General features: G+C 35.8%; 1 protein-coding gene across 1 annotated transcript in view; it reads right to left on the bottom strand.

Moving 5' to 3' along the window:
• Positions 1 to 559: 559 nt before the first annotated feature.
• Positions 560 to 22,625, bottom strand: part of LOC113045284 (potassium/sodium hyperpolarization-activated cyclic nucleotide-gated channel 2-like) — a 48,540-nt gene continuing 26,474 nt past the window's right edge. The window contains exons 6-9 of the mRNA XM_026205554.1: positions 11,351 to 11,497; positions 9,932 to 10,172; positions 4,739 to 4,903; positions 560 to 2,023 (exon numbers count right to left, since the gene is read on the bottom strand). Coding sequence (XP_026061339.1) covers positions 1,086 to 2,023; positions 4,739 to 4,903; positions 9,932 to 10,172; positions 11,351 to 11,497 — 1,491 coding nt within the window. The 3' untranslated portion in view covers positions 560 to 1,085. The remainder of the gene's footprint in view (positions 2,024 to 4,738; positions 4,904 to 9,931; positions 10,173 to 11,350; positions 11,498 to 22,625) is intronic.

Here is a 22,625-nt window from a genome sequence, read left to right as displayed (position 1 = left end):
GACCCATTGCATTCAAGTCTCGACTTTCAGTGCAATCCCTATGCAGTGAAGTATTGCCTTTATCAACACGTAAAATGCAAGCATTACACTCCCGTTTGATCAAACAGTTTTATAAATTAAACGAATAATAAGCAAATGTGCACAAATACACACACACGCACACACAGACCATGTATATGGCTTCTAAACTTGGAATCAAGGCAGTTAAATAGAGGACGTTTTCCTTTGACTTGTTTTTCTCAGTTGACACAGACACAACCAAAACTTGTGTTCAAGCTCAACTTTGGTTTTCGAGTAAATACAATGTGTGTGTTTTCTATTAGAACATATTTTTTTCCCTTATTTACCTTTTTTATTTACATTAAGATATAAGATCGACCAGCGGTCCATAATTCTTTTTAGTTGTTGTTTTTTTTCTAGATATTTTACAACAAAGTGAAAGACAAGTAATTAGAGTGCTACAAGTAGAGCTTATACAGAAAGAATGGAGACGTCCCAAAACACTTCCGCGAAGCCTCAAATCTCTTCATTGTCATCTCTTGCAAGTCCCTGATTTTTCTTTAGTCGCTCGATTGCATTGTATGAACTCTACGGAAAACACCACAGTAACACACGACAGGATTTCTCCCTTTCACTCGAGACGGCAAAGACAAATATATTAAGAGGCATCCGAAGCTGTACAGGGGCGGCACTAGCTACACTAGCGAGGCATCTGTCCTCGTGAATCTATTCGCAGCCGAGACGTTAAATCTAGTAGCAGTAAAGGTGAGGTCACATTAGTGATGTTTCAGCGAAATTCGTCAACAGCGGAGTGATGTATAAAGCACAGAACTCTTAAAACATGCAGCGTCAACTGGTCAACGCAGTGATTTTTAAAAACCAACTGTGTGCGAAACTCCAGATTGTACGGATTCCTATTGGAACGATTTCGCCTGCAAAATTTCGGTAAATGTGACCACACCTTAAGTCTGTCTGAACACCCTCCCTTTGGTTCCTATGAAAAGCCACCCTACGAGCGTGTGACTCGAGCAAAAAGAACAAACTGTGACTCACAAAAAGTTTCACAAATAGTCTCACAGTTCTCGTCAGAGGTTGGACGATAGCCGGGATCTAGCGGTGAAGTCCGACTCAGGAAGGCTGACTATTGAATCTTTCTTGCGTATAACGGAGTCCGGCCCCGCTACTGCGGGTGGAGTGCCTGTAGGGGGCGGTGTAGACGGGTAACTCCCAACCGCGCCGGTGGACGCCTGGTGAGGCAGCGCCATTCTCTGAGGAACTGCGCTCCGGACTCCAGAAGGCCCTGGGATGGCAGGATGGGGTGCTTGAGGTGGGCCGATCGAAGTCGAGGAGACGTGGGTCGACGGTGGTGGGCTGGGAGCAACAGGTGGAGCGCCCTCTTGTGGCAGGGAGAGTTGGGAAGCCGACAGGGCTCTGGCGTCTTGGGTCAGGTTGCCTATTTGTTGCAGGGGTTGGGTAGCTTTGGGCCCTGTGTGACTGGGGATGTGCTGTTGGATGAGTGACAGCTGAGATCCAGAGCGTGCGCCCATCGGGCCGCTCCCGTACTGGAAAGTTCGTCCACCCGCCGCCGCTAGCGGGCTTTGAACCGGCGGACTGGCCATAGCGACACCGGCGAGCACACCAAGCCCCAGCTGAGACTGCTGAGGAGAAACCGTCACCGGACTAGCAATGTTTTGCAATACCTGGAACCGTCGGACCATTCGCGGCGACTGCATGGTGCTGGGACCCACCATCGGACCGAACTGGGGACAGAAGCTCATGGCCACCGCCTGCTGTAGAGAAGCGATGGCAGAGCTGCTGGCCTGCGATTGGCCGGGCGGAGCAAAGAACCCGCCGGGGATGGAGGGCGTCATGGACATGGCGCGCGGACGCTGATGGTCGATCAGCTTCACCATCTCGCGGTCGTACTTCACAATCTCTTGGATCATCTCATTCTCATGGTTGTTTAAGATGCCGGAGTTTAAGTCGTGCTGCACTTTGTTCATTAGGATGGAATTCTTTTTTCCTGCAATGAGAGATACATTTCAATTTCTATGGGAACAGTACACTTTTGCATCACATTTACATAGCATGAAATGTACAGAATTTTCCCAAATTGTAAAAAAAAAAAAAAAAAAAAAAAATCAAAATTGTTTCCTTTTTACAACATGGCAGTAAGACAGTAAATAATTATATTTACTCTCCCATTTTAACTAAATGGTTGTGTTGACCACATTTGTCAGCCTATAAAATGCTAACAGACAAATTTATTGTAAGAGATATTATTTAAAAAAATACAATAATTATTTTAGAATTTTGTTTTAATTTATAATGAAATAATTGATGCAATCCTTTAGTTTTATTTCATGTTGATACTAAAAATGAACAAAATCAGAGTTTCATCCATATTATGTAAATTTCACATAATTATGTAATATGTGGAAATTGCATTAATATTAATATTAATATGAATAATATTTTGTTCAAGTAAAAAAAATATGTTTAGAAAACATACTGAATCACAATTTAAAAACTAAATATATTCAAATGTATACAACTTATAATTAAAAGTAACAGAAAACTATCTATAACACCTTTTATTGTTCTACTTATTGATACAAAATTTGATTTAAAAATAAAAAAAGTCCAGAGGAAAAATACAGACTACTTGCTCTATAAACAAAGGAAATATTCAGGAGTCCAACTTTAAACCGATGATTTATACAATTTTACATCAACTCATTTAACAATAGGTATGGATCAGGATGGTTCACCAGTCTTCCAACAACCATCTGGACTATTAATGTTAATGTCACGCAATCATTTTTTTAACAGAAGTTCTTTAAAAATGCATTTTGAGGCATAACATTTCACTGTGTGTATTTGGTATGCTAAAACTCTTCATGAGAAGCTCTTTTTAAGTTTATCACTGTAAAAGCATTAATTCAGCACAGCCATTAAATAACCACCTAAACTCACTGTTTTCAACAACACATTTACTGCAGTGAATTTAAGACGCAGTCAGATTTCAAATCACCTGCTGTGAGCAATTTTCCTGTTGTTATGCAGAATCCACAGGATCTTTATTAAAAACTATAATAGATTTGAGCAATAAAAGACTTAACCTTTAACTTATTTATCCTGTTTATTTTTTAAGTATCTACTTGCTACCCTGTTAAAGGACTGTACCTACTGTGTTCTTCTGTAACACGTGAGATCGATCCCACATTCCTGCTTTTAAACCCACAGGAACATTCACATTAGAAGTTAATAGGACAAGTGCATTACTGTTACCGGGTCTTCTGTTGTTTTTTTCAAGCTCAACAAGTCAATATTATGTTGACACACAGAAGGCATCCATAAAGCTCACCGTCACCCTCAAGTCGTTCCAAACCCGTAAGACCTCCATTCATCTTCAGAACACAGTTTAAGATATTTTAGACTTTATTAAGCATTGTCTTCTCTTCCGGGTCTGTTGTGAGCGCTTTCAAGTGTAGTGATATCCGGTGTCCTGACATTTTATCCTACCCTGTCAGATTTTCCTACCCGGGTTTACTGCGCACGCGCACATCAATATTGCGTCCTGTGTCTCATGCTAAACAACGATATTTAATGTATCTGCATTACTGTAAGGGTAGGTTTAGGGTTGGGGTAGGTGTAGACTTTAATAAAAACGCAATCTAATTGGTAGAAAATAATATTTATTGTTGGTTTCCTGACGCTGTATCCCTTCTAGCTACAACCGCGAATATAACACATAATTACTGAATTTGCAGTACTGTAAGGGTATGATTAGGGTTGTGGTAGGTGTAGACGTTAATAAACCATAACTTTACAGTAGCATTTTTCGTTGTTGAATTGTACTACCCACTGTTTTAGTGGGAGGTGGGAAATTTTGACAGCGTAGGACAAATCGACAGAACACCGGTTCGCGAACGAATCATTTGATGTAACCGGATCTTCTTGAACCAGTTCACCAAATCGAACTGAATCATTTGAAACGGTTCTCGTCTCCAATACGCATTAATCCACAAATGACTTAAGCTGTTAACTTTTTTAATGTGGCTGAAACTGCCTCTGAGTTCAAACAAACCAATATCCCGGAGTAATGCATGCACTCAAACAGTATCTGACTGAACTGATGTGAAGACAGAACTGAAGATGAACACCGAGCCAAGCGTCTGAACCGAACTGATTCTTTTGATGACTGATTCTGAACTGATTCTGTGCTAATGTTATGAGCGCGGGTAAACCGAAGGCTTGAATCAGGGGCAATCATCGCAAATGACGTCATTACATTGAGCGCAAAAGAACCGGTGAACCGTTTTCTTCAACCGGTTTATTAAATCAAACTGTCCGAAAGAACTACTGGTGATGCGAAAACCGATGCAACTGGAAGAGAAGACAATGCTGAATAAAGTCGTCATTTTTGCTATCTTTGGACTAAAATGTATTTTCGATGCTTCAAAAAATTCTAACTGACCCTCTGATGTCACATGGACTACTTTGATGATGTTTTTATTACCTTTCTGGACATGGACAGTATACTGTACACACAGCTTCAATGGAGGGACTGAGAGCTCTCAGACTAAATCTAAAATATCTTAAACTGTGTCTCAGAGATGAGGTCTCACGGTTTGGAACGACATGAGGGTGAGTTATTAATTACATAATTAAATTTTTTGGGTGAACAAACCCTCTAACCTTGAATAATCCTTTAAGGCATTAAAGTTTTGCTTACCCAACCGGTCCAGTCGGTCAATGGCTACAGTCTCAAAAGCCCTCCTCATCATGGGATACTCCTCCAAAACCTCATTAAAATTATCCACGGAGAGCGAATACAGGCGACAGTAGGTCTCCGCTCGCACACTCGCCGTACGACGGCCCCGCGTCAGCAGACAGATCTCTGACGGAGAGAAATAACACACACATTTAAGATTCAAGAGCACCGGAATGATTAAATAACATCTTGATATTGCCGTTCTCTTGGGGAAGGGAACTTTGTGACCTTTTCTAGACGCTGAGTGTTTTTAAATTGCTCGAAAACTGAAACCCTGAAGAGTCCTCTATTGAACAGGGTGTGAATTAAAATATCTGCCTTGCGGAAAGTAATTAAACTTTATCAGACTTCATTCAAAAGTATGTGATTTGAATGCTTATTACAAAGTGGTGAATGTATTCCTGCTTTATTGAGCTCTCGGGACTTAAAAATGGAGGGTGTAATTATTTCAGTGTTAAAATACTTTCCTGTATCCTGTTTTAAATTGATATTCTGCTATGACTCACTTCCCTCCTTGTCACTTTCTTTCTTCTGTGGAACACGAAAATATATTTTCAAGAACTTTTGTCACCCAAACGCGTTGACTTTCATTGTATTAACAAACCCCCTGCAAAATTGTATTTTGTGTTCAACAGAAAAATAAAAAAGTTTGCTCACCAAGGCTATATGAAAGCCTACTTATGCCAGAAAAAAAAAATGGTATTGCAACTTTTTATCTCACAATTCTGACTTTTTTCTCAAAATTGCAAGACATAAACTCATAATTACAAGAAATAAAGTCACAAATGTGGGATATAAAATCACAATTCTGACTTGTTTCTTGCAAATATGATATTTTCCTCTTAATTCTGACTTTTTTCTTAGAATTATAGGATTATAAAGACAGATTTGCATAATATAAAATAACAGTTGCAAAAAAATATTAAAGTCAGAATTGCGAGATATAAACTTGGCAACTGTGTGGAAAAAGTCAGAATTGTCAGATAAATAGTTGCAAGTTTTTGTAAATTTAATTTTTCTATACCAAGTCTGCCATTATTTGGGGGGGGGGGGCAATAAAACTGTAATATTGTGAAATATTATTACATTTTAAAATAACTGTTTTCTATTCTGTTATTCTATTAGAATATTTCTTTATTTATAAAAAAAAATTAAATCAGCATTAGAATGATTTCTGAAGATCATGTAACACTGAAGACTGGAGTAATGATGCAGAAAAATCAGCTTTGAATCACAAAAATATATTAAAAAATTTTTTTAATAGAAAGCATTTGATTTGAATAATAATATTTACTGTATTTTTATCAAAACAAATGCAGCCTTTGTGAGCAAAGATTTCTTTCAAAAACATAAAAAAAAAAAATATTCCAAACTTTTGACTGGTAATACTGTCTGCATACGTCATATGTGCATATATATATATGACCTTGTTTCATGGTGAATGTGCAAGGTTACTTTGTGTCTATATTTAGAAGATCACACACTGGTTCCTAGAGATTAAATTCAACCCATATGATATTGAAACACAACCATGAAACATCTAGCTCCTCAGCATGGGAGAGAAATGACCCATAACAGCCTCTGAAGATAATACACGTCAATCATCGTACATGTTGTGTGTCATTCTGTGTATTAAGTCGTGACCCATACATCAGGGTCCTCTGTGTGTTCAGTTCATTTCCCTGTCTGCACTCTGCACTCCAAATCAGTCCAGAAAATCCAATTCACAACCTTCGAAGCCTTGGTTCGTTTTAGAGAACTTAGTCATCCAGCGGCGTTCATCCAGAGCCGGGTCATTCATCAAACCAAAGGCAGTAAATTAAATCCACAATCACACGTACGAACATAAAGGTGAACACACACACACACACACACACACACAAACAAACTCATGTGTGGACAAACACATGATGACAAAACATAACTTGCATCTAATTAGTTCTTTCTTCCGATTATACACCTTTAAAATCCATTAACACATACTGTACATAAATGCAACTGTATAATCAATGCTATTATAATCGACTAAAACTAAAACCATAAAAAAAATTCATGTTACTTAAAATAAACCGTAACTGTTATACAATAAAAAATTCAATGGAATTCATACTATTTCAGCTTGTTCCATTTTTTCAGATTTTCTTTTAGATTAACAGTAGTTTTATAAAATAATTTAAACTAAGCACACTAAAATCAATAAATTCAACCAATTAATCAAAAATGTCAAAATCACACATATAAAATTAATTTGAACAAAAATTTACGTGAAAATAGAAAAGAAATATATGTATATAAAAAAGAAGATTTTTTTTTCAATAGATTTAATGTAAACATGTTTGTGATGTTTTCTATTATCTACCTTCTTAATATTATAGTATATACATTTTACAAATGATTTTACAAAATGGTCATGAGAATTTGGAAGGAAATGTGCTTACTTGTCCTGAAAATAATGCAAAAATACAAAAATCATGTTTTTGTTTTATTCAAAATATATTTATTTCTATTAAATTTATAGGTGCATTTTTATATTTTTTAGATCTATAATTTGCATAAAGGGTCAATAACATTAAATCTGTCTTTTTCCATTAAACTGAAAATATGTCAACATTTTATTAAAAATATAATTGTCCTTTTATTTGACTGAGGTGAAGTTTTACATCCATTTGATATCCCTTACTGCATAGTAACAATGGGTGTCTGTTTTTATTTTGCCAAATGAATTAAAAAAGAAACACGGCGGTTGAGAACTTCATTAAGTCTTAGCTATGAAAACAGCAGCACATTTTTCCCGTGGTAATACTGAGACTGATCCTTCTACACACACGATCAGGCGGCTTCTCTCTTTTCTCACTTGATCTCAGGCTACACAAGACATCAGTTTGTCTTTGACCTCTTCCAGAGCCTCCTGCCCTCTGCAGCTGAGATCGGCTGACTCATGTGGGTTTAAGACTGCAGAGGGATCGTGTTCCTCTCCTCAGCATCACACGCTCTCTCTCTGGATCTCTCCATCAGCTCACAACCATCACAGCTCACTTTTTCAGGGACAGCGGCCCATTGGTTCATTTTCCATACTGACACTGGGCTGGACCAATCATCTGTTAACAGGCTCCGCCCCCTCCTCCTCTGTTTCTTGTGTCAAATGCAGTCAGTGGCTCAGAGACAGAAACAAAAGCGCAAGGGCAAGGGGGGTGTGGTTAAGTGCGGCCCACAAAAATAAAGAGTCAACATGTGCAAAATAATTGACATGTTTAGTGTTGTAGCTTCAGTTTCCAAGCCTACAGTACCTGACGACATTTAAAAAAAAAAAAAACAGGTGAAAATAGCACATGGAGGAGAGGTGACTAGCCTAGCTAACATGATTAACAGGGAGGGAGTGTTAATCAGGGCTGGTGCAGGAGGATAGTGTGATGATTTAACGTTACCTAAATGAATGAATATTATAATAAGATAACATAATCGTTGTCGCTATTATAAAGTCTGTCAGATTGCCACCTACTGCACTAGCCACTCAGTCAGCATAAGCTATTTTGCACTGTTTTTGTAGCTAGGTTAGCAGCGTTAACTTATACAATTGCAACTTCAGCTCACTATTCTAATGTTAACCCTTTAAATCCCATAATGGCCGTGCGGCCCTTCTCTAGAAAAACTTAAAATGATGCCATTTAATTATTTTAATTATTACTTTTAATTACATTAAATGGCTGCATCAAAGCACTCACAACGAGTTACATGTTGGAAGAGATGATATTTGGGGATTAAAACCCGCCTTGCATTTTGAATGCTGTATATTTTGGTTTAGCTGTATATTCGACGAAGTAGATATTTTCTTAATATACAATATTAACGGTGAGTTTTATTCATTTGTGTAAAGTTGCGCAATTTTTATTAAATAGCATTAGTTTCATATGTATTTATTTATTTATTGCATTGTCTATATAGTTATTTTCTTTGTGTTTTTTTATATTTTATTTCAGTTGAAGTTTATTTTATTTTATTTTAACTATATATATATATGTGTGTGTGTTTTATTTTATGCATTTTCAGTTTTAGTTTTAGTACATCATATTAAATGTGATAAATATGAGAAATGTTGCCTTTGCAAATAGATGAAATTAAATAAAAAGAAATAAAAAAATAATAATTTAAATATTTTATCCCAGCTGAAGTTTTTTTTTTTTTTTAAGTACCAAAAATATTATTATTATTATTTATAATTTTTATGTTAGGTTTTAATTTTGATCAACAATAATAACCCTGGAGGTCATACCATTTTAGTGCCATTGACAGACTTAAATCTGCTGCAAAATCTGCATAGGAGAATTTCCACCTCACACAAAATTTCTGTGTAAAGTAAGAAATTTTTGCACCTTAAGAACAACTATAACAAGAACTAACCACCATTTCTTATAAGAGAATAGCAAGTTCACACCATAACACAACAACGGCACAGAAGAAAGACATGTCGAATCACTTTCAGAGCTGATAAATGATAAAAACATCAACAGCCAATCAAAATCATCCGACTGTATCTAAATAACTGCAATGCACACTTTGGATATCAAGCGTTGAGCGAGTGTTGTGAATATAGTAAAAGTTATAGTTCTCATTCTCAGTGTGAACTTCATCTTGAGATGACACTGATTCCCTGATGACACTGGAAAGCATCTCATTTTAATATTAAATTCCCGTCTCCCATGCAAATTTGATGTTCAGAAGTAAAACACTTCCTGAAGACTAAAAACTGTGGTGCATTCAAAACATTTCTCTGTTTACTTGAACAGATTTGGGACGGGAATATCTTTCATGGGAATGTTTGAGGGGGAAAATTCTGTTCAGTTGGGTGCAGTTTGGTTGCCTTTAAATATCGAGAAAATATAAGTAGCCTGTTAAATGGTTAGAGAATAACAAGTGATTAAATTTAAACTTTTAAATCTAAGGTCTGACTGGATCAGATGCAGGAGTAAAAGTAAAAAATGTTTTTGAATGCCGTTAAAGTTCAATTCATTACCGTCGATACGTGTAAAGTACTGAAATAGAAGCTTAAATGATTTCAAATGTTATGGGGTTCAATAAGGATTTGAAGAGTTTAATTAAGTAAAGTGATGGTTTAATTCCCATCTAATTTACGAGGTTAATTTGAGAGCATCGTACCTCCGAAGTAGGAGCCGTCGGAGAGCTTCAAGCCCACCGTTCCTTTGGTGATCACGTTCACCACGCCGTGCTGGATGAAGTACATCTTCTTGCCGATGGTGCCCTCACGGACGATGTAGTCGCCTGGTTGGAAGACCTCGAAACGGAGCTTCGTCAGCATGGCGGTCACAAAGTTGGGCTCGGCGTTGGCGAACAGGGGCATAGAGGCCACCAGCTTACGACAATTGAAGTTCACGATTTCCTGACGGCGAAGGAAACAATGGAAAGAAGTCCAGAGGGTGAGATGCATCTCTTATACACAAACATAAGGGTGAATCACATCATAACTGTCAAGTAATGTTTGGGTAATAAATAATGTGTTATTTAATTTAATATTATTTTGTATAGGATCCACACTAACAAAAACTGTCTTCTTTTTTCGTTTTATCTTACATTCATCATTGATGGGAAAAGACAAACATTTAGTCTCAAAGCCATTCCTCTGTGTTAGTTTTATATTATTTTAAAATATATATTATTTAATATTGTTTTAAAATATGTTATTGTTAATAATAATAATAATTTGCTAATAAAAATCTTGAAATGTAATAATAAGTGAATAAATATTTAACCATCATTATCATTTTCATAGAGAAAATGAAACTTATTATTATAGTATATTATAGCCTGGCATTTGTTTCACTGCATTTAATTTATGCTTTTATAAAATATACATTTTACCTGAAATATATTAATAATAATAATTAAAAAAATAATAATAATTATAATAATTATTAATTTGCATAGAGAAAATGAAACTTGTTATTATAATATTTTATAGCCTAATATATTTAGTAATTATTTAAAAATAATAATAATAATAATAATAAACAAAAAATAGAAATACTTATTATAGTACATAATAGTGTATAGTATACAGTATATACAATGATATTTAAATAAACATGTTTATTCGTAAAAAAATAAAATAAAAAATAATATCTAAAAAGTCTTATATAAAAAACAATTTATCTGAAAGATTTGTAATAATAATTATAAGAAACAATTTGAACTGGAAAAAAACTATATAGTTATTATAGTATATTATAGCCTAATATTTGTTGAAATGCATATGTAATTGTCGTAACGTTATATATAATTTGATTATGAGGTGAAATGTGACCCGGGCATTTCTTGGTGTAATTCAGCTACAAAGCATCACATTAATGTTACATTCAGTGCAGGGAAAGCTGGAAGGCATTCACAGAGGGATTTAGCTATTTACTGTGACACGAATGAGTTTGGAAGCCGTTCCCGCTTCAGCATCCTTTCATTGTTCTGGAAAGCTCTGCACCAACTGCAAGGCCTTCTGGGAGATTTTTCCACAGATGTTTACAGACATAGACAGACCTTTGCAAACACACACACTCACACACACACCTCTCTGAGCGGATCGTTCAGCTCCTCTAGGATGCTTTCTTCATCAAACATCTTGCCCTGGTAACGGTGCTCATAGTAATCGTGGATTTTCTGTCGGAAATCTGCTGGGAGTTTGTGGAAGGACATGTACTGCTCCACTTGCTTGTACTGCAGAGACAAGAAATGTAAGACAGAGATGTAAAGAAAATGACAAAGTTTTTTCATCTCAAGCACTTTCGGTAGAAATGCACTAATGTATAGTCTCATGTCAGTTCTTTAAACCAGGATTATTATAATTAACTAAAACTGAAACTATTTAAACATTTATGTTTTTTGAAATAAGGTTGAAATAAATTCAAATATACAATTATTGTTTTTTATCTAATTATCATTTAATTAATTTAATTATCTAATTGTCATTTAGTTTAAGTTGTATCACTACAGTTTCCAAATTAAATTAAATTAAATTAAATTAAATTAAATTAAATTAAATTAAATTAAAATAAAATAAAAGAATAAAATAAAATAAAATAAAATAAAAACTGAAAGTATGAAAAATAAAAGCTAATTCAAATATTAATAAAATGTGCAATAGTATATAAATAATGGTAAAACACTGCTTTAGTAAGCCAATTGTGACCCAGCCATTTCAAAGCAAGGCACGATTTCCAGAGGACTTCAACACGATCTAATTGAATAAACGTTCCTCCTCTGGAGTACAAAACGTTTACCGACACGAACCATGCCAAGGTTACTCAACACACACTGTAACAGCTGGTCAGTATCCAGGAAAAACGAGGACAGGGGAGAACAAAGACAAAGAAAATCACAGGACAAATAACAGTTCATCACTCTTGATTATTAACGCTTCTTCAGTCATTTGTATTCTGCTGCATGCTTTGCCAAGTCCAGGTCATAGTACAAAACACAGAGTACTCAAAAAAATTAATATGCCCAAATGTACACTCATAAAGCATTTAAAATATACCAAACATAACAATATAAAAGCAATACAATTTAAATATGCAAATAAAAAAACATTCTAACTCAAGTATCTCAATGATACTAACATAACACTGTTACAAAGATGTGTAAGTAAAGAGCTTTGGATAAAACATGAGAGATAAAATAGGAAAATATCATTTGACCAAGCTGTAATCATGTCATATTATTCCATATTTAACTGCTTTCATTTACAATTCATAAAATGTTATGAAAAAGCAAAGAGTTATTCATAACATGTCATTTCCACCTCATAAGGCATGTTCATTTTAGATTGGAAATCTTTATTAAAGCACAAGGGAAAAAATCTACCGTGAAAACACCTTGTAAGAGGTGAAAAATAGTTTTCAGTAAGTTTACTTTCTTAAAGGGCCAAACAGGTTGCTGGAAAAAAAACATCCATGTCAGCGTAAAAAGTAACTTTTCGTGTTTTCTCTCATTGGTGTAATCCAGGTTTGGGACCCAAATTTGGGACCCCCAAATCCCAGCCTCAGATCATTAGTTAACACTAACGAGCCAAGCATCCCTCAAACTGAGTTATTTTTCGGAGACAGAAAGAGAACAGTAATGATGGAATGATTTAGGCAAAACAAAGAAAGCAGGTCAGAGCGGAGGCATTAGCATTGCAGTCGTGTGTGTTCCCTGTTGCACTGAGCATCTGCTGACGCAGGCGTTTGTGAAGCACCTGTAAAGGTCCCTGAACCACTTGTGAGAATAATTGCCTGTGTGTTGAGCTTTAGAAAGGTCCCACTACTGCTCTCATTCCACAACTTCATACAAACATGAAAGTGGGCGGCATCTGTCAGCGCCAGCGCCGGGTCAACAGTGTTCAAAGATTGCTTTTAAAAGGAGGTCACATGAAAAACATAACATTTTATTTGATCCTTTGAAAAAACTGAGTTCAATAGAATAGATTTTAGATTTTTAAAACTTCCACAGCTTGAAAAATAACAATAACAATAATCATTTTCCTTGATATTTTGAAATAGCAAAGTTCAGTGTACAAGATAAAAGTACAGATATTCCAAAATAATAAACAAACAACAATCAAACCATTTTTTCTTGATTTTTCGAAATAACAGAGTGCAAGGTACTACATTTTAGAATTTTTGAAAAGATAAAAAAATCTTTAAACAAACAAACAACATAAAAAAATCCTTGATATTTTGAAATAATAGAATTGAATGTACTAGACTAGAATTTTTGAAAAAAAAAAATCGAATTTCACTTGGTCTTTTGATAAAAAAGAATTAAACGCATTTGATTTTAGATTACTATAAAACTTTCAGAGATTCAAAAATAAATAAATACATTTAATTCTATTTGATCTTTTGAAATAATACTGTTCAATATACTAGATTTTAAAATTGTAGAACTTCATGGATTTAAAAAAATGTCATTGACCTCTTGAAATAACAGTTCAATGTACTAGATTTTAGAAATGTAGAACCTCCAATAATAATAATAATTTAAAAAAGTAATCGTTTTTTTATGATAAAAGAGTGTACTATAATCTCCAGAGATTCACAAATATGCATAAATTAAAAATAATAATTATATAGTTAAGTTGTACTTAAATGTTTATTTTATTTTTTAATTAAAAAAAACATTTATAACTTTGGGAAATTCAAATATAAATAAATAAATAAATATACAAAATTCTCTTTTGAAAGAACATTGTTCTGTATAGTTTTTAGAATTTTAGAACCTCCAGAGATTTTTAAAAAAAATGTCTTACATTAGAATTTACAGAACAAATCATCAATGACAACAATCAAAACCAGCTCATAAAGGTACAGTAGCAAATAAAGGGGTTACAAATGCATATTCATTGTCATGTATGAGGGACTGTATTGTAGCGTGTCATATACATGTTGGAAAACATCAGCAGGACTATTCTTAACAGCCTCTAGTGGACCGTCACCCTGAAACGGCTTCTTCCAGCGTTTCATTGATCCAGATGCTTCACAGTGAAGATGTCGCTCACTTACGGAGTTGAAGAAGCAGCAGTGTTGATCTAAGTGGTTCACTGATGGACGATAAAGAAAATTGTGTTTACTGGGCAAGTCAGAAGAAAGCAATGTGATAAAGATGGACTGATAGACCAGCATCCTCTCTCGCCTCATCTGCAGCCAAATTAAATGAAAACTGAGTCGCCATTGATGGAGCCATTTATCAATCGTTGTGAAAGGTTATGAACAAGTACAGGTCAGGACATGCATGTGTTCTTACTGGTTTAGCATGTACATGCTGATGTTATTCTTTCTAATATCACAGGAAAACCTCCATTTTTCAACACCTGCAGACCCCAATGGGTTTTGATTTCAATAAACTGATCAAATGCAAATAAAAAAAATAAAAAAATTGTAATGTAACTTGCATTAGATAAAAGTGTCTTCCAAATGTATAAATATAATCTTAATATAGCCACCTAAATAGCTTTTAATATAAATGCAAAGCAATACAAGTCTATGATACTGCCTCATTTAGATAGCAAAGTAAACGTGTGTGTGTAAATAGCAGAGAGAAATGGCTAGAAAATATGAATAAGTCTAGTCTGAAATCTCAGAGCAGAAATCCATATTCCATTAGTTCCATATAACGTCATAACATCAAGTGTGAATCTCATTTCTCTAACTGCTGGTATAATTTTAATAGCAAGCGCTCACTCTTTAATCTCTCATCATTTATACGTCTCTTTTAGTAATATGCTGTAAAAATAATTTTTTAACATTTAAGGATACAGAAAAACTCTACTGATTGGCTAAATATAACTTAATCTGATGATGTTGCATTTAGTGCAAAAAATTGCAATTCATTTAATGTTACTTAATCTTACTTGCTATTTTTCTTTGAAATTTTTAGCACCTTTTTCAGCTGTAGTTAAACCCACACACAGTAATGAAGCCATTAACGTGTCCTAGTTGAGATGGTTAGTTGTGCATTGACTTTCCACACTCGTCAGAAATCACCTCTAAATTATTCACAATTATTCTCTGTCTGTAGCCTGAAATGCATCTCACCTCATAATTCAAAACCTCAACACATGAAATGTCTCTCCCATCCTAAGAGTGGGTTATGTGTGTGTCTGTGCAGCTTGTGTGTGTGTGTGTGTGTGTGTGTTTATAAACAGGGCTTCTGTTAGACATGCTCTAAATCTGCAGCATTGCACTGAGTGTTTCTGACTGCTGCTGTTTCTTTGCACATCTCTGCCGTTCGCTCCAGTGACAGGACGGGGACCATCCTCTCACCGCCAGAAATAGCACACAGATCACACGCTCTGCTCAGGTTACTCAAAAGAACACGGCAAGCATCTAACACCAGAAGCTACAGTCCATCACAAAAAGACTATAGGATTACCATAAAATTATAGGACGGAAAGGTCATCGTAATGTCATATTTCTTGGACAATGGTTTGCCTGTTTTGAATGCATTTTTTAACACATAAATTAAAAACATTCACCCACACTACTCACATTCTCAGCCTCAGTGTTTTAGAACAGCCTGAATTGACTAAATGACAGTATTATAAGCCCAGGACACCATATTGATTCCTGCCTAAAGATTTTCCAGCCTAGGTAAAGGCAAACAAAACCCTGGTCCCTCATTCCCTGTGTCTCAGATAAACGGAAAACAGAGACAAACTGTGTGTGTGTGTGTGTGTGTGTGTGTGTGTGTGTGTGTGCGTGTGCATGTGTGTGTGTGTGTGTGCTCTTGTTTTTGTGACATATCAGGACACAACTCTGTATAATGACATGGGTATGACACAGGTATTACAAGGAGAGGGTGACTTATGAGAACATAACCCATGTCCCCATTTTTCAAAACGCTTATAAATCATACAGAATGAGGTTTTTTGAGAAAGTAAAAATGCACAAAGTTTCCTGTGAGGGTTAGGTGTAGGGTTGGTGAAGGGCCACAGAATATACAGTTTGTACAGAATAAAAACCATTACACCTATGGGATGAACCCACTTTACACAAAAAACAAACGTGTGTGTGTGTGTGTGTGTGTGTGTGTGTGTGTGTGTGTGTGTGTGTTTGGGTGTGCATGTTGTGAAGTCCTGGTGTCCTCTTGCTGAAAATAAAGATGAAGTCTAATTTCAGGTTGGGATCAGAGATGTGTTATTCTAGAATAAATCATCTCATTACGATATAAGCACATTTCTACCTGCAGGTACAGTGAGCCGAGCCGAAGCAAACCTGCCCTCAAACGCCTCGACAGAGTCTCAACTCATCTAGAAGAAGTGTCTCTTTTATTCAGCAAAAAAAAAAAAAGTCATTAAGTTTTATGAACCACAAACCATCTGTCTTTTTGGTCATATGTAATGCAGTCATAATCAAATGTGACCTGTGCTGGTAAAATGAGTCACAATGAGCAAATGAAGGTTCCAAAGCAAAATCACCCAGCAACATTGTATCTTCACGCCGACTTTTATACAATATAGCTACTTTTTTAATTTGAGATACAAATATAAGAAAGAAACAAGTGTATAGTGTATTACATTTTACATTTTACATCTAAACAAAAGAATTCAAGCAAGAAAAACAAATAGTAAAATTTGAAAATCACTTGTGTTCATTCCAGCTTAATTGATTTTTTAACTACAAAATCAGTTCAATCAAGCAGTGAGTGATTACCTCTTTAATTATTTGATTAATATTGAGACAGACGGTGTTAATTAAGACTTTGTGTAATGCACGGATCTAATATAATGTTACACATTCAGTGTTTTTCCCCCAAAGATTCACTTAAGATAATACTTAAATATACTCAAGCTACTGTACATCTGTGTATATGTGTACTGAGATCTCTTAATGTGTGTGCTGTGGATGTCAATCAGCACGAGAAGTGAACGGAGAAAAGGTACTCAGAAAACGTATATACTTTCAGATGTTTAACAACTATTTGGAGCATTGGGACCGCTAGATAAGCTTTGTAAAAAAAGTATCAGCTAAATGAATAACATTTCAAATGCACTACAAAGAAACCACTGCATGTCGATGCAACAGAAGTGAAAGGACACCAGCCCTGTACCAAAGTGAAAAATCCCTGGAGAACCTGACGTCTCTGTCCGGGAACAGTTTCATCCTGAAGCCCAGAGATCCTTGGGGAGAAATAATCAGTCACGCAAACCAACACTGATGAAGTACTGCAGTCATTTAATGGTCTCAATGTTTACCCACCCATCTGGGGAGAGACGGACGGAAACTCGTATAGATTTGGAGATCGCTAATGGACGGAGTGAAAGAATCACAGGTGATTACGGATATTAGGCAGTTCTGCATTAAGAAGAACAATAAAGAGAAGCAGAGAGAGAGAGGAGATCTAGTGATATTTGTCAAGCCTGTTTCCTCAGGCTGTTCAGAGCAGCAGCGGGCGGATAGGAAAGCTCAGAGGAACCCGAGAGATACGGTTTGGTGTCAGTCTGCGGCAGTGGTAGAGAGAGAGAGAGAGAGAGTTTCAGATCGACGCCCAATCAAAAAACACAATGCATGACAACAGCAGAAGAGGCATTAGGGCTAATTGAAATTCTTCTCTTGTTTTTTTCTGAAAAATATTTCAGACCCCCTGTGAGCACCGGAGCAGCGGGGGTCCACGAGTTAGAGTCACACAACCAGACTCTTAATCATCACCAAAATATCTAACCCTCGCACACTGCAGCTTACTCTGACTAAGAACCATTAGTTTGGAGAGGAACCGGCCTCCTGAATGACGCACGAAGAGATCAGTCACAGTTTGTTTCATTTTCACCTGAAGCTTAGGGTTTAACTGAGATAGCCTACTCCTCAGAAACAGACGACAGTCACTAAAAAAAGCAGGGAAATAAGGCTTTGGAATTACAATATGTCTCGACTGTTTCTGAAAGTCTCACACGAATACAGTAACATTGTAAAATAGTATTAACATTTAGCAATATTGCTGTTTTCTGTTGTAATATATTGTAAAATGCTAATTATTCCTGTGTTCAGAGCTGAATACTCCAGTCTTCAGTGTCACATAATCCTTCAAAAATCATTCTAATATGATAATTTCTCAGTGTTGAAAACAGCTGTGCTGCTTGCGATTTTTGTGAAAACCATTACACATTTTATTGTTCAGGATTCTTTGATGAATGGAAAGTTCAAAAGAACAGCATTTATTTGAAGTAGGAAATCTTTTGCATCATTATAAATGTCACTTTTAATCAATTTAATGCATCCTTGCTGAATAATTGTATTAATTCCTTTCAGAAATGGTAGATTAACTAAATTGTTTATTTGCTAATGAAGTAAGTGCCTCTAAAGGCACAATGAGAAAGTTACAGTATTTAAAAAAAAATCTGTTGCACAGCACAAATAAAATGCCTGTTCCTCTGAAAATGCTTCGTGACACTTCTGTGGAGCAGGTGCATTGTAATATTCAAACTGCTCAACAGAAATTATTTAACAAAACAGCACCTGTTCTTGAAATCTGGAAATTATGCTAATAGCAAAACCTGATCATAAATTATGCACATGAAATATCTCTCCGACCAATCAGGGAACGGCTGGCTTACACGTAACAGATCCAAGGAGAAAGTGCAACATTGTAACAATTTACTCACAGATTTAGAACTGAGATTTATTTAGAACTTCTTTAAATATATGTCTCTGTGTGTGTGTGGATATTCTAAAGGCAAGTTATAAAATGTTTGTTAGAAAATGTAAATCCTACTCAATCCTTTTAACTAAGCGTATCATAATACATCATGTGAGATAAGACAATAAATATATGCATTGTCTAAGTATTTTGAGAAATAACATTAAAATAGTATATAAGAAGAATTGTATTCTCAAGTTTAAGGTCTAGAGAAAGACACACCCTCAGTGTCAAAACAACTTGTTATTCCTGGCATGTGCACATCTTAAATCCATTGCAACCACATTGAAACCCAGCCCAACCATCAGACTGAAGCATCTTATTTTAAGAAAGCTATTGCCATGTTTGTGTCTCCATCGCATCGGGACAGAAGCAGCAGCATCTTTCTTCTACCTGCTCTAATCTGTCCGGCTCTGTCAATCTCTTTTAGTATCCAGAACGCTTCCCGGCCTTCCAGATTTAGTACTCCGTCAACACACTTTTATAGCAGTGATAAAAATAAACAATTCTCGCACACACACACACACACACACAGAGAGAGAGAGAGCAGAAACAGCTCGGCTGAATGTGAGGAGTTCACAGCTATGAAGCAAATCCAACAGCATCGTTCAATTTAAAATACATGGAAGGACACATAATCATAGAAATGTATGTGTCATCCTTCCTCTTCCGGCGCTGTAAGAAACACCGCATGAAGTTTCACAGGACTGTCTGTGTTCGAACACACTCCCTGGGCAAAGACAGAGAGATAATCACACGAAAGCAGCCGCTCTTTCATCAACCGCTGATCAATTCTCCAGATGCTGAAGTCTGAGCTCGAGGTGTCCTGAGGGACGACGCTCTTTCATATGCTTCATATAACGGTTTGCATGTCTGCATACATTTTTCCTACTTTGAAAGCAGAGTGTGATAAATCATGTCGTCTGTGATTTTATCTTTGTCATTTATGAACGATTCAGGTGCAGAGCAGCTCACCTCACAGATTAAAATCATGCAGATGTTATTACCTATTCACTCTTGTGTTCATTGAAACATATTTTGTGCTTTTTTGTTAAATATCTACTTTAGAGAAAGAAAATCATACAAGCTTTGAGTGGCTTAATGGAGAGTTTATTTATTTTTTATTTTTTTTTAGTTAACTTATAGTGGAACAAAGTTTGCTTTGTAAAAGAAATTAATACTTTTATTCTGTAAGGATGCATTTAATTGATTAAAATTAACAGTCAAAACATTTATGTTAAAAAGAGTTCTATTTCAAATCAGTGCTGTTCTTTTAAAATTTATTTATTTAGCAAAGCATCCTAAAAAATAGAAAACAGTTTCTAAAAAATATGAAGCGGCACATCTGTTTCCAACATTGATAATAATCAGAAAAGTTTCTTGAGCGGCAAATCAGTATATTATCATGATTTAAGTTCTATATTAGTGTTTTGGATGTATTTTTCATCAAACAAATTCAGCCTTAGTGAGCACAAGAGACTTATTTTAAAACTTTAAATATTTTACTAACCCCAAACTTTTGAACAGTACTGTATAAGTTATAATAATAATTCTAATACATTTCTATTCATAAAGCGCATTTTCTTTGATCAAGGTGAGACATAAAAGTGCATTAAAATAGGTGCACTGCAAAAAAAGTCTTGTCTTACAGTACAAATATCTAAACAATCATGATACATTGACTTTAAACTGATCAAAATTGAGTTTATGATAAAAACAAGAAAGAAAAAAAAACATATCTGTTCCGAGAGAAAATAAACGTAATTCAAAAGGAAAACAATGATTTTCTTCTCCCATTAACAGATATTTTGTATTGCTTTACGCATAAACTCAAGAGTCATTTGACTTTTCAAGTCAATGTATCTTGATTTAAGAACATTAAGATATTTGTACTGGAAAACAATACAAAAATACTAAGAAAGAAGATCTTTTCTGCAGTGTGAAGTGTCACTTTAAAACTGAAGGGGCGGTTCAAGAGTCAAATTGAAGCAGGTCACTCGTCCCTGACCCCTACAGGTCTATTCCCAACCCCCCTATTCCTCTCTATCCCTCCCTCGCTCCCATCAGTTCATTACAGCACTCTCAAGGACAGAACCACAGCGCGCCACACACACACACACACACACACACACACACACACACATACATCAACTTCACGAGGACACCGGCAGGACACGAAGCTGCTGCCTCATCAATTTTAGCTCGTCCCGAGAGACACTGTAATATTGCATGCACACACATATACGCAACTAGTGTCCGTCCTCCACTTGATGATATACACTCGCCTTAAATTACTGGCTAAAATAGGCGGGAGGCAATCCCTCTCTTTCAAAGCGACCAATCAGAGTGTTCTGTTGCCTCCACCAATCTTTCTGCATGGTAACAGAGCAGCTAAACCATTGGCCCGAGCACGAACGATGAAGCCGCGCCAAGTCTAATCTACTGTTACAAACTCGCCACACAGAAATATGTCAGCAGTGCTGTAGGTAGTACATTAGCTGATGCTGTAGCTGCGGTCTCACCGTCTAATAAAGACTGCAGTGAAAACAAACACACAGTCAGAAGAGCAAACGCATATCTGTCGCATTAGCAGTCATTATCCAATCAACACAACAGCATCTGAAGAGCTGCTGAGTCAACGCTACAGCGACAAACACGCTGTAATAGCTGCACAGACATTAACCGCACAGGCAGATGGAACAATTGAGACTTTAATGAGTTTTAATGGATGGAGGAGTAGCAATGGCTTCCTTGATAATGAGAGTTCAAGACTGAGTTCAAGACTAATAACTCTAAGAAACTGACTTTATGTCTACACGGTGTCGGACAGTCTTGTTATTGCTAACTAAAACTGTCACACATCATTTATAATCTGAAAATGATGATAACATAAACACATGATAAAATAAAACAAATATGAACAACTCAAAGGGATACTTCACCCTAAAAAGAAATGTTTACACTTACCCCCATGTCGTTCCAAACCCGTTAAAGCTCTGTTCATCTTCGGAGCACAATTTAAGATATTTTAGATGAAAACCAGGAGGCTTTTAACTGTCTCATAGACTGCTAAGTAAGTTACACTGGCAAAGTCCATCTGCCATCAGTGGTTCAACCTTAACATTATGAAGCAACGAGAATAGATTTGTACACAAAGAAAACAAAAATAATGACTTTATACAAGAATTCATCTCCTGTTTCTCTCCACATCACCATAGCACCATTTTGGAGACTATGAACTGAACGCAGGCAGCGTACGCTCTTCTGAGTCATCCTCGCCACAAGGTTGCGCTGTTTTCTTTCAAATCAAAGCATAAATATAAATAAAAAAACATTAGAAAACCAATATTCTCACAATTGCGAGAAATAAAGCAATTCTGAAAAAAAATAATAATAATTGTGATGTAAACTCCAAATTGCAAGATGTAAACTCACAATTCTAAAAAGATAATCCGAACTGTGAGAAGAAAACAACGATAAAACCTATAACCCATTACCTTTATACATTTTTTTACATAAAAATAACTGCTCATAGATGCTTCAAACACGGCCACCAAATGAAAACTGATATAACCCATTGATTCATTAAGTGAGAGAATGATCTGAACTTTTGAGTGCGATTCAGAGTAAATTCAAACCGATTCAACAGAACAATTGATTTGCTAATGCAGCT

Source organism: Carassius auratus, chromosome 27, assembly GCF_003368295.1.
Source record: "Carassius auratus strain Wakin chromosome 27, ASM336829v1, whole genome shotgun sequence".
Taxonomy (NCBI): domain Eukaryota; kingdom Metazoa; phylum Chordata; class Actinopteri; order Cypriniformes; family Cyprinidae; genus Carassius; species Carassius auratus.
This window is presented reverse-complemented; position numbering and strand designations above follow the sequence as displayed.